Raw genomic sequence first — 13,337 nt, 5'->3', positions numbered from 1 at the left:
AGGGTTTTTTAGGTTGGAGAATTCCCTCCCTAGGCCCGACAAGACACCTCCTGGGACGCGGCAAGGTAGGAGTAGGCAAAATGCAACAGGGAATAACAATATTAATGTGCTAATAGTAAACTGCAGGAGCATCTATAGAAAGGTCCCAGAACTGCTCTCATTAGTAAACGGTCACAATGCCCGCGTAGTACTAGGGACAGAAAGTTGGCTGAAATCAGATGTAAACAGTAAAGAAATTCTAAACTCAGATTGGAATGTATACCGCAGAGACAGGCTAGACAGTGAAGGGGGAGGCGTGTTTATAGCGATAAGAAGTGCAATGGTATTGAAGGAAATTGACGGAGATCCAAAATGTGAAATAATTTGGGTGAAGGTCACGGTTAAAGCAGGCTCAGACATGGTAATTGGATGTCTCCATAGGCCCCCTGGCTCAGCAGCTGTTGTAGCTGAGCACCTGAAGGATAATTTGGAAAATATTTCGAGTAGATTTCCCAACCATGTTATAGTTCTGGGTGGAGATTTTAATTTGCCGGATATAGACTGGGAGACTCAAACGTTCATAACGGGTGGCAGGGACAAAGAATCCAGTGAAATTTTTTTAAGTGCTTTATCTGAAAACTACCTTGAGCTGTTAAACAGAGAACCGATTTGTGGCGATAACATATTAGACCTTCTGGTGACAAACAGACCCGAACTATTTGAAACAGTTAACACAGAACAGGGAACAGCAATCATAAAGCAGTTACTGCATCGATGATTTCAGCCACAAATAGATATATTAAAAAAGGTATGAAGATTTTTCTGTTTAGCAAAAGTGACAAAAACCACATTTCAGAGTACCTGACGGCTCAACACAAAAGTTTTGTCTCGAGTACAGATAGTGTTGAGGATCAGTGGACAAAGATCAAAACCATCGTACAATATGTGTTAGATGAGTATGTGCCAGGCAAGATCGTAAGAGATGGAAAATGGCCACCGTGGTACAACAAACGAGTTAGAAAACTGCTGCGGAAGCAAAGGGAACTTCACAGCAAACATAAACATAGCCAATGCCTTGCAGACAAACTAAAATTACACGAAGCGAAATGTAGTGTGAGGAGGGCTATGCAAGAGGCGTTCAATGAATTCGAAAGTAATGTTATATGTACTGACTTGACAGAAAATCCTAAGAAATTTTGGTCTTATGTCAAAGCGGTAGGTGGATCAAAACAAAATGTCCAGACACTCTGTGACCAAAATGGTACTGAAACAGAGGATGACAGAATAAAGGCCAAAATACTAAATGTCTTTTTCCAAAGCTGTTTCACAGAGGAAGACTGCACTGTAGTTCCTTCTCTAGATTGTCGCACAGATGACAAAATGGTAGATATTGAAATAGATGACAGAGGGAAAGAGAAACAATTAAAATCGCTCAAAAGAGGAAAGGCCGCTGGATCTGATGGGATACTAGTTTGATTTTACACAGAGTACGCGAAGGAACTTGCCCCCCTTCTTGCAGCGGTGTACTGTAGGTCTCTAGAAGAGCGTAGCGTTCCAAAGGATTGGAAAAGGGCACAGGTCATCCCCGTTTTCAAGAAGGGACATCGAACAGATGTGCAGAACTATAGACCTATATCTCTAACGTCGATCAGTTGTAGAATTTTGGAACACGTATTATGTTCGAGTATAATGACTTTTCTGGAGACTAGAAATCTACTCTGTATGAATCAGCATGGGTTTAGAAAAAGACGGTCATGTGAAACCCAGCTCAAGATATTCGTCCATGAGACTCAGAGAGCCACAGACAGGTAGATACCATGTTTCTTGACTTCCGCAAGGCGTTTGATACAGTTCCCCACAGTCGTTTAATAAACAAAGTAAGAGCATATGGGCTATCAGACCAATTGTGTGATTGGATTGAAGAGTTCCTAGATAGCAGAATGCAGCATGTCATTCTCAATGGAGAGAAGTCTTCCGAAGTAAGAGTGATTTCAGGTGTGCCGCAGGGGAGTGTCGTAAGACCATTGCTATCCACAATATACATAAATGACCTTGTGGATGACATCGGAAGTTCACTGAGGCTTTTTGCGGATGATTCTGTGGTATATCGAGAGGTTGTAACAATGGAAAATTGTACTGAAATGCAGGAGGATCTGCAGCGAATTGACGCATGGTGCAGGGAATGGCAATTGAATCTCAATGTAGACAAGTGTAATGTGCTGTGAATACATAGAAAGAAAGATCCCTTATCATTTAGCTACAATATAGCAGGTCAGCAACTGGAAGCAGTTAATTCCATAAATTATCTGGGAGTACGCATTAGGAGTGATTTAAAATGGAATGATCATATAAAGTTGATCGTCGGTAAAGCAGATGCCAGACTGAGATTAATTGGAAGAGTCCTAAGGAAATGCAAGCTGAAAACAAAGGAAGTAGGTTACAGTACGCTTGTTCGCCCACTGCTTGAATACTGCTCAGCAGTGGGGGATCCGTACCAGATAGGGTTGATAGAAGAGATAGAGAAGATCCAATGGAGAGCAGCGCACTTCGTTACAGGATCATTTAGTAATAGCGAAAGCGTTACGGAGATGATAGATAAACTCCAGTGGAAGATTCTGCAGGAGAGACGCTCAGTAGCTCAGTACGGGTTTTTGTTGAAGTTTCGAGAACATACCTTCACCAAGGAGACAAGCAGTATATTACTCCCTCCTACGTATATCTCGCGAAGAGACCATGAGGATAAAATCAGAGAGATTAGAGTCCACACAGAGGCATACCAACAATCCTTCTTTCCACGAACAATACGAGACTGGAATAGAAGGGAGAACCGATAGAGGTACTCAAGGTACCCTCCGCCACACACTGTCAGGTGGCTTGCGGAGTATGGATGTAGATGTAGATGTAGATGTAGTCACCAGTGGCTCAATACTAATCTCTGTGAGGTAACTTTGAGTGTCTACCAGCCAAAGTATTTTGGATTGTGTGGTTCCATTGATGATGCAAAGATTTTTTTCGTGAAGCAAGAGTCATCCATTTTGGCTGTATGACCATAGAACTTCATACATCTTCTCTGTGCATGTGAGGAGAACCACTCGGTCAGCGAACACAGTTCTTGTGAGCCGCACAGTCAAAGGTTACTTAGAGGATTCAGGGTGGTGGTTAATAATGAAAGGAGATAACTAAATCACCTCACACATTACACTAGTGTAATACTTTTGCAAGAACTCATGTTCCAAGATGTATATTGGATGACAGTAATGTCTTGTCAATCTCCTGTGTTCAACTTTCTCACTGATTATGAGGCGCTGCTGTCTCAGTTTTGCAGGTGGACAGAGGAGAGGGCTTGAAGATGGACTTTATCAGCCAGGAGACAGTTTTCAAAATGGACTAGAGTTAGTTTTCCAGACAGTACGGAGTTAGTGCAAGGGGTATAACAGTGAGTTCATATACCTAGAGTCATCAGTAGGGGTCCTTGATGTGTGCAGTGATGAAGAATAAATCTGTGTTTATATAAAAGAGCATTGAACAATAGAGACCAACTGAATGAGGAAATGCAGTTGTTAAGATGCTAACCCCACAATTGAGAGGATGGAGCACATTCTGTCTAACATCCTGATTGAGGCTTTCAATTGTTTTTATAAGCCACTTCTGGCAAATGCTGGGATGTTTCCTTCATCAAGGCCATGGCCAACTGCCTGTCCTATTCTCTTAAAGCATACTTCTATATTCTGTGTGTGTGTATATTTTTGAGCTGTTTCTTTTCATTGTACAGGCTACCACAAATTATTCATTTCCGATTTTCAAAGTTCTTGACTTTTCATGTACATATATGAGAGATGCATGAACAGAGCTGTAAATTCACCAAATCTACAACTTGCTCTCTACAAACTTTCTATGACTGTCCCTTTGGTCACACGACACCCATCCAAGCAATAGTCAAGTTCGTTCCATACCTTATGTAGAAGTCCCCTGTAAGTGGTCGTCACAGCAGCATTCATACGTTCTCTAAGCTGTTCCACTGTTCTTGGCAGTGTGGCAGGGGGGTGGGGGTGGGGTGAGGGGGTGGGGGTGTACATACAGTCCTTAAAGTACCATTAAAGGAAACCATCAGAAGGTGTTAGGTCAGGCGACGCAGGGCACCGGTCAGGCGACGCGGGGTACCACGAAACAGAACCAGTCATTTTCACCACTGCCCTAATCAGCAATAGGAAAGTTTGTCATTTATGAAACATTGATGCTCCAATGAAGGGATGCCTTATCTTGTTTTAAGATGAAATCAGCAGCTAGTTGTGGAAACAACCACAACTGCAACTGCAACATATTGAGGTAAGAGGTTCCATCACAGTCTTCACAGAGATGATAAATGGCCCTCTTATATTATTTCACAGAATGCAGTTAATCTTAACATACAAATCAGGCAGATGAGGTGTCCAAGTAAGACAGAAACACACTATTAACACTCACTGGGTTAGCTGCAAATCTGATCAAGGATTTGGAATCACAAAATGCATCGTTCATCAAGTGAGCATAGTAGAATAGAAAGAAGGATGACACAAAAACTTTAAGTATCTTGGGCCTGCAGCCAGACTGATTGATCATTGCAGAATGGATTTTTGACAGTGTAACTTGCCATTATCATCAGGTAACTGCTGCTGACTGACATTCTGGACCAGAAGGGAAAACGTATAGGTGAACATTAATAAAGCTGACAAATTGTAGAGATGGATTACTGACTGGAAATAGAGGAAGGAAGATCCTATGAACATGTGTCCAGAAGTGGACAGTGTGTGTTCAATGACAACCAATCATCCAAGAACACAGTAAAGAGCTGCACTGCATCTATATTACAACAGATGTTCAAAGTGGCCTTCACAGAATAGCAGGTGGTAGGGATAGTAGTGACTGTCATGCAGGATACACACAATCATACTTTGGCTTACACTATGTTGGCAGCCACTTGCCTGGAGCAACTTCTAGGATTTATCTCAATATCCTGTAGAACCTGGTTCTCCAAATATGATGTACACAAAGTCTACTGCCTCCCTGCAAGTTTGTCTATCTGAAAGGACCCATGATCACACAATAGTCTAAGAAGGGTTTGAACCTGGGACCTAGAAACGACGGAGAGGCTTCATCCCACTGTATCCCTCAGTGGTTCACAACCCACAGCAGGCCACAGCAGTCCACCCACGCGACTGCCACCCCACAATGTAACCCTCCCCCGGGAACGTCTTGTACCAGGCGAGTGTAACCCCAGATGTTTGCGTGGTAGAGGTAATGATGGTGTACACGTACATGGAGAGACAGTGTTTATGCAGCAATCGCCGAGATAGTGTAATTGATGTGGAATAAGGGGAACTAGCCCGCATTTGCCCAGGCGGATGGAAAACTGCCTTAAAAACCATCCACAGGCTGGCTGGCACACCGGAATTCAATACTAATCCATATGGGACGGATTTGTGCCGGGGACTGGCACACCTTCCTGCTCAGGAAGCAGTGCATTAGACCGCATGGCTAGCCAGGCGGGCTTGGTCAGAGGTACTGCCACTCATCAACACCATCTACCGTGCCAATGACGCATTTCTGGACACATGTTCATATTAATTTTTTTCCTCCATTCCCAGTTAGGAATCCATCCCAGCAGTTTGTCAGTTTTATTAATGTCCACCCTGTATATACCAATCGCCTCCCTCCCTCCATTGACCCCGTGTATGTACGGCACGATGTGCCAGCCACTGTGGTGGGGATAGGTCATGCTTGGGAGATGAGTGGCAGTCCTCAGTCTGCACTCCACATTTGCCATGCTCTGTGTTCCATTTCCACTGCTTCTGGATAATTTTCAGTGTGAAGATTCATGCTTGACTAAGATGAAATCCATTGTCCTTGTTGATGAGGTTTGTACCCAGATTTTGATAGCCTCCTTGTATACACTATCCCAACAGTGGGATGTTTTGAGCAGAATTCTTGTGTCTTCATATTAACTTCTGTGATTTGTTTCAAGGCAGTGTTCAACAATTGCTGAATTTGTGGGCTGCTGGAGGTCATTGTGCTATTTGTGTTCCATGCACCTTTCTTCAAATTTGCAAATGGTTTGTCCAACATATGCATTCCTGCACTTGCATGGTATGTAATACACTCCACCTTTCTAGAGCACAAAGTTGTCTTTTACTATCCCTAAAAGGGATTTGGTCTTTGCCGGGCGGTAGTACACACATGTGATATTCTGTCATTGTAAAATTCTACCAATTTTTCCAGATACGTTGCCCTCATTGGATTAGGGCTATCTTTTTCGGCTGATCTTCATCAGGTGTTGGCTTTGGTGTTGTCTATTACTTGAAGATGTGTTGAATTTGGTAGTCATTACAGCCATTTTTCAGAACATGTTCCTGAGATGGTTCAGTTTTGGTTTTAGACTTTCTTTGTGGGAGATCACATGAGCTCTGTGGACCAGTATGTTTAGATCTTCCTCCCTTTGTGAGGGGTGGTGACAGCTAGAGGCATAAAAGTACTGGTTCATGTGGATTTTCTTCTAATAGACACTGTGTCTCAGCATTCCATCTGGCTTTCTCCATACCAGAACATCCAAGAGTGGCTGCTGACAGTTTTGCTCCATCTCCTTGGTGAACTGAATTTGGTTGTGGAGAGAGTTCAGGTGGGGCAAGAAAACTTGAATCTCATTTTTCCCATGAGGCCAAATGATGAACATATCATCAACATATCTGTAAAAGACTGTCGGTTTTAATGGTGCAGCATCCAGTGCCTTGTCCTCAAAGTCTTCCATGCACGTATCGGCCACCACAGGTGACAGGGGACTATCCATAGTCACGCCATCAGTCTGTTCATAGCAATGTCCACCAAAAAGAAAATATGTGGACACAAGCACAAAATTGAAAATTTGGTGAATGAGGGCCCAAATTTTTTTTCCATAAGTGCCAGTGACTCCTTGACTGGAACTCTGGTGAAAAGTGACACAATGTCGAAACTGACCATGAGATCTGAGCTGGCCAATCTGAGTTTCTGTAGCCTTTCTGCAAACTGAGCTGAGTTCTTGATGTTGTGCTCACATTGGCCACATGGACTCAAAACTAATGACAAGTGTTTTGCACTCACTATGGGTCTTAGACATGTGCCCTGTTTGCTTATCTTTGGAAGCCTAGAGCCTAGGTGGTGCAGCAGCATGTGGCCAAAATTCATTCAGGGAGGGAGGGGGAGGGGGAGAGAGAGAGAGAGAGAGAGAGAGGGAGAGGGAGAGGGAGAGGGAGAGGGAGAGGGAGGGAGGGAGGGAGGGAGGGAGGGAGGGAGGGAGGGAGAGAGAGAGAGAGAGAGAGAGAGAGAGAGAGATATTTTTTTTGGGGAGGGAAGGGTGCTGAATTTAGAACAAAGAATGAAGCTCAGAGGGGGCTATACAAGAGAAAGTAAGTATGTGAGAACTGGAAATATAGTATAAGTTGGAAAGAACATTAATTCAACAAAATTCAATTAAATTAAATGTTGAAGAAATAGCTAAAGCTTGCACACATTGTATAGAGTTAAGTTGCAGCGCACCTTCTTTAATTTTCATGTTATTTTTTACCTGAAATTGGCTAACATCAACGCTGTTGATGAAACAATTGTAATGCAGGACTATTAACAGAGAGAAATCACATTCACTCTGGTGTCCATATTGGGACTTACAAATGGAATAAGAAGTAGCTCTCAGTTCCTGTTACATGTAAGTTGTATGGCAAGACTATATGGCAGCAGGTATACAAATATACCTGGTTTTGTGTATTGAACATTTACTAGGTTAGCATCCAGCTATCAGGTTTGTACACTGGCCAAGATTTGACTACTGAAGTGTTACAGGTCAAGTTATGGGTTTTAACAGAGTCAACTACTTCACTAATGAAGTATCACACTGATGCTCTTCATGATAACTTTTACCCTGATTATTTTCTTACAGTTGCCTTCTCATACGCTCCCGAAGCTGTGGACTTGCTATGGCATACCATGCCCTGTACCATGTGTTTTCCTTTGCAGCTACAGAGGGTCGAGGGCTCTGAGAGACCTCACATCTACATCAATGTACTACAAGATGATGAAGCTGCTTCTTCTCTCTGTATTTTGTTGCTCTTATACAACAATTACAATGTTTGTTGAACAGATCCATTATTTATCAGAACAACATCACCCATTCAAATCTCGCAACAGAACAGAAGAGAATGACACTTCTCTTCAACTGTTTATGGGTGTTCTCATTGAAGGCAGCAGCTCTTGTTTGCTGCCTCCCAAAACAATGCCAAGCCATGATGCCAAACCATAAGTGACCCCTTTACAGTAGGTAAAGACACTGTCACACCTAGGTAATGTTCTCTGCTTGTGTGTTTTTCTCCAATTCTGTACAATCAGCAAGCCAACAGGTGTACAATGGAAAGTTCTCTGCATGATAACTACATAAACATTTTTACACAAACATCTTTCACCTGAAGGCGGTACAGAGGTGGAATTACCTGTTACATCACATTATGACTTCACAGGTGTAGACAGAGGATAACATTATTGTTACAGTGTAGGAACTATTTCTGCAATGATTAGTCTTATTCCCTTTTTCTTTAACTCAACAAACTGAAAGAATGATCAATCACATTCACAGAAACTGACTGTCTATGCAGCTCACAAGAAATCTTTAAACTATATTGTAGTAAAATTTAATTTTTATGAAAGTTACCGTAATGTATTTCCTCTTTTCACGATTTTTTAATGGAAGTATGGTTTCATGACCTAACCTAGAACGGTTCTCATCCAGTTTGTAGAATTCCTTTGTTATATACCGGTTGTCATATTTATCATTGGTCATATACTTCCTCCAGTAATACACTGCTCTGTAAGAAATAAAATATCATGGATAAATTGGATCAAAATATTTTACTGTGTAAATATTTTATTGTGTCTGGAAAACATATAGATGTAGAAGCAGAAAGCAAAATAAGTATGGAAACTACAAAGTATATCAACAGATATTAGTTAAAGGTATTTTTCATTCCAGCAGAGCAAAAGAATAAACATATAATCTTTGACAAAAATTTAAAAAAATGTGCCAGAAAACAAGCAGAAAATTAATAAAATCACTATCCTCATTATTTATTGGTCCATTTTGATCAATTATAGTCTTTATTAGTATAGTGGATGTAGGATACATCAGTTCCAAGATAGAGAGAGAGAGAGAGAGAGAGAGAGAGAGAGAGAGAGAGAGAGAGAGAGAGAGAGAGGGTGTAAGTGAGTGAGTGAGTGAGTGAGTGAGTGAATGAGAGAGAGAGAGAGAGAGAGAGAGAGAGAGAGAGAGTACAGTACAGTAGAGCTTTTGGTCTATCAATATCCAATTACAAATTTCTTAACAGTATAAATTTCCCTTTAAAAATTTGAGTCACAAATTTGAAATACTAAGCAGCTCAGACAGCAGAAATTTCAAATAATTTGAATTTATAGAATTAAATTCTCACTCTGCAGCGGAGTTACCCTGACATAAAACATACTAACAGATTAAAATTGTGCCGAGAGTGAGACTCAAACTCAGGACTGTTGCCTTTCATGAGCAAGTGCTTTATCAAGTCTTGGCCTGACACACAGTTTTAAACTGCCAGGGTGTTTCACATCAGTGTACACTCCACTGCAGAGTGAAAATTTCACTCTGGAAACATCTGCCAGGATGTAGCTAAGCCATGTCTCCACAATATCCTATAATATCCTTTCTTACGGGAGTGTTAGTCTTGCAAAAGTTTCACAGGAGAGCTTCTGTGATATTTGAAAGTTAGGAGACAAACTACTGGCAGAAGTAAAGCTGCAAGGACAGATTGTGAGTTGTGCTTGGGCAGCTCGGTCAGTAGAGCATTTGTCCATGAAAAGCGAAGGTCCTGAGTTCAAGTCTCAGTCTGGCACACAGTTTTAAGCTGCCAGGAAGTTTCAATTTGAATTTCTACTTACAAGCATGGCTTTCAAATGCCCCTGGATTGCTACAGATTTATCTTGACATTTTTGTGATCTAGTCTGAAGGTGGAGAAGAACTACTCTGCAAGTCAATTGAGGGCAGCTACAAATGGAGGGAGAAAAAGTGTTAGACCTAGCAGTGAAGAAGCTGATAAAATTATTGAATAAAAAAGAACCAGATGAGAGAGACAATCTCCATCAAGTATACAATATGATGGTAATAGCCATCTCCCAATCATAAATCTAGCCAAAGACGGAGTTGTTGTTGTTGTGGTCTTCAGTCCTGAGACTGGTTTGATGCAGCTCTCCATGCTACTCTATCCTGTGCAAGCTTCTTCATCTCCCAGTACCTACTGCAACCTACATCCTTCTGAATCTGCTTAGTGTATTCATCTCTTGGTCTCCCTCTACGATTTTTACCCTCCACGCTGCCCTCCAATGCTAAATTTGTGATCCCTTGATGCCTCAAAACATGTCCTACCAACCGATCCCTTCTTCTAGTCAAGTTGTGCCACAAACTTCTCTTCTCCCCAATCCTATTCAATACCTCCTCATTAGTTACGTGATGTACCCACCTTATCTTCAGCATTCTTCTGTAGCACCACATTTCGAAAGCTTCTATTCTCTTTTTGTCCAAACTGGTTATCGTCCATGTTTCACTTCCATGCATGGCTACACTCCATACAAATACTTTCAGAAACGACTTCCTGACACTTAAATCTATACTCGATGTTAACAAATTTCTCTTCTTCAGAAACGATTTCCTTGCCATTGTCAGTCTACATTTTATATCCTCTCTACTTCGACCATCTTCAGTTATTTTACTCCCTAAATAGCAAAACTCCTTTACTACTTTAAGTGTCTCATTTCCTAATCTAATCCCCTCAGCATCGCCCGATTTAATTTGACTACATTCCATTATCCTCGTTTTGCTTTTGTTGATGTTCATCTTATATCCTCCTTTCAGGACACTGTCCATTCCGTTCAACTGCTCTTCCAAGTCCTTTGCTGTCTCTGACAGAATTACAATGTCATCGGCGAACCTCAAGGTTTTTACTTCTTCACCATGAATTTTAATACCTACTCCGAATTTTTCTTTTGTTTCCTTTACTGCTTGCTCAATATACAGATTGAATAACATCGGGGAGAGGCTACAACCCTGTCTCACTCCTTTCCCAACCACTGCTTCCCTTTCATGCCCCTCGACTCTTATAACTGCCATCTGGTTTCTGTACAAATTGTAAATAGCCTTTCGCTCCCTGTATTTTACCCCTGCCACCTTCAGAATTTGAAAGAGAGTATTCCAGTCAACATTGTCAAAAGCTTTCTCTAAGTCTACAAATGCTAGAAACGTAGGTTTGCCTTTTCTTAATCTTTCTTCTAAGATAAGTCGTAAGGTTAGTATTGCCTCACGTGTTCCAACATTTCTACGGAATCCAAACTGATCTTCCCCGAGGTCCGCTTCTACCAGTTTTTCCATTCGTCTATAAAGAATTCGCGTTAGTATTTTGCAGCTGTGACTTATTATACTGATAGTTCGGTAATTTTCACATCTGTCAACACCTGCTTTCTTTGGGATTGGAATTATTATATTCTTCTTGAAGTCTGAGGGTATTTCGCCTGTCTCATACATCTTGCTCACCAGATGGTAGAGTTTTGTCATGACTGGCTCTCCCAAGGCCATTAGTAGTTCTAATGGAATGTAGTCTACTCCCGGGGCCTTGTTTCGACTCAGGTCTTTCAGTGCTCTGTCAGACTCTTCACGCAGTATCTTATCTCCCATTTCATCTTCATCTACATCCTCTTCCATTTCCATAATATTGTCCTCAAGTACATCGCCCTTGTATAAACCCTCTATATACTCCTTCCACCTTTCTGCTTTCCCTTCTTTGCTTAGAACTGGGTTGCCATCTGAGCTGAGGTAGACATGAAAACACCCCCTGCTGAGGAAAATCACTATGAATATATTCAAAATGTGGTGTGAATTTACTTTCTTTTGCCTTCTATGAGGGCTGCTCAATAAAGAATGATCATAATTTGTTTTATGTTCATAATTTCTCAAGCTAAAATTTAATCTTATTGTATTTTGTTAGCTTAATTTGCAACAAACACACTGTAGTAGTTTCTTTGTTGTGACTCCTTGTTCCCACCTGTGAGCGGCAGGCAAGGTCAGACATGTTCAGTATCGCCTACCGCTGCGATGGAGGTAACACGCGAGGAACAATATGCAGCTTTGAAGTTCTGCTTTCATCTCAACAAATCTTTGGTTGAGGCCTATACAGTGTTACAAGAGGCCTTTGGCGAGTCTGTTGTACCTACAGCACTGCTCGAAGATGGTTTAAAATGTTTAAAGATGGGACACAATCAATTTCAAAGGAAGGTGGTTCAAACGGTTCATATAGCTCTAAGCGCTATGGGACTTAACATCTGAGGTCATCAATCCCCTAGACTTAGAACTACTTAAACCTAAGTAACCTAAGGACATCACACACATCCATGCCCAAGGCAGGATTCGAACCTGTGACCGTAGCAGCCGCATGGTTCTGGACTGAAGCACCTAGAATCGCTCGGCTACAGTGGTCGGCAAAGGACAGTGGACCTGGTGCTCCAGTTACTGCTCTTATGGAAGAAAACATCAACACCGCTGCTGTCATTGTGAGAGAGGACCGACGAATTACCTGAAGATCACTTTCTGAAATTCTGAACATTTTATTGGGTGCAACCCACATGTCGGTGACAGAAAAATTACACATGACATGTGTTTGTGTGCGATGGGTTCCAAGACTGTTGATTCCTGAACAAAAGAACATTTGCGTGCACGTCTGCATGCAGTTAAAGTTGATGTTGGAGGAAGATCTGGAGTTTCTTTCAAATGTAATCACTGCTGATGAAACTTGGCTAGATCATTTTGATCCTGAGAGCAAACAACAAAGCTCAGTGTAAAAAACTCCTTCATCACCAAAAAAGCAAAAGTGTTTGCTTCTGCTGGGAAAGTTATGGTCATCTCATTCTTTGATATTCATGGAATGGTTTATCAGCATGTTGTACCTGCACACACATCAGTAACTGGGCAATACTACAGGTATGCCATGAGAACATTGCAAGTCCATTTCAGGCACAAAATTCCAAATTTCCATGAAGCAGGCTGGATGCTGCACCATGATAATGCGAGGCCACATATTGCCAATGTTGTTGCTGAATATCTTGTAAAAATCAATGTGAAGTGCATCCCTCACCCTCCCTACAGTCCGGATTTAGCCGCATGTGACTTTTTTCTATTCCCTAATATGAAGAAACGCCTTTGTGGGAGGCATTATCAATCATCAGAAGCAGTGGTGAAGACTGCAGAGACGATTTTGAAGGACCTCTCAAAAAATGGTTTCCAGCATGTATTT

The 13,337-nt window shown here is 41.6% G+C and overlaps 1 protein-coding gene across 1 annotated transcript in view; it reads right to left on the bottom strand.

Moving 5' to 3' along the window:
• LOC124777570 (DC-STAMP domain-containing protein 2) overlaps positions 1–13,337 on the bottom strand; it is a 254,458-nt gene that overhangs the window by 83,443 nt on the left and 157,678 nt on the right. The window contains exon 8 of the mRNA XM_047253029.1: positions 8,687–8,840. Coding sequence (XP_047108985.1) covers positions 8,687–8,840 — 154 coding nt within the window. The remainder of the gene's footprint in view (positions 1–8,686; positions 8,841–13,337) is intronic.

The sequence above is a fragment of the Schistocerca piceifrons genome, chromosome 1 (assembly GCF_021461385.2).
Source record: "Schistocerca piceifrons isolate TAMUIC-IGC-003096 chromosome 1, iqSchPice1.1, whole genome shotgun sequence".
NCBI lineage: Eukaryota > Metazoa > Arthropoda > Insecta > Orthoptera > Acrididae > Schistocerca > Schistocerca piceifrons.
Note: the sequence above shows the minus strand (reverse complement) of the source record. Positions and strands in the feature narration are given on the sequence as shown.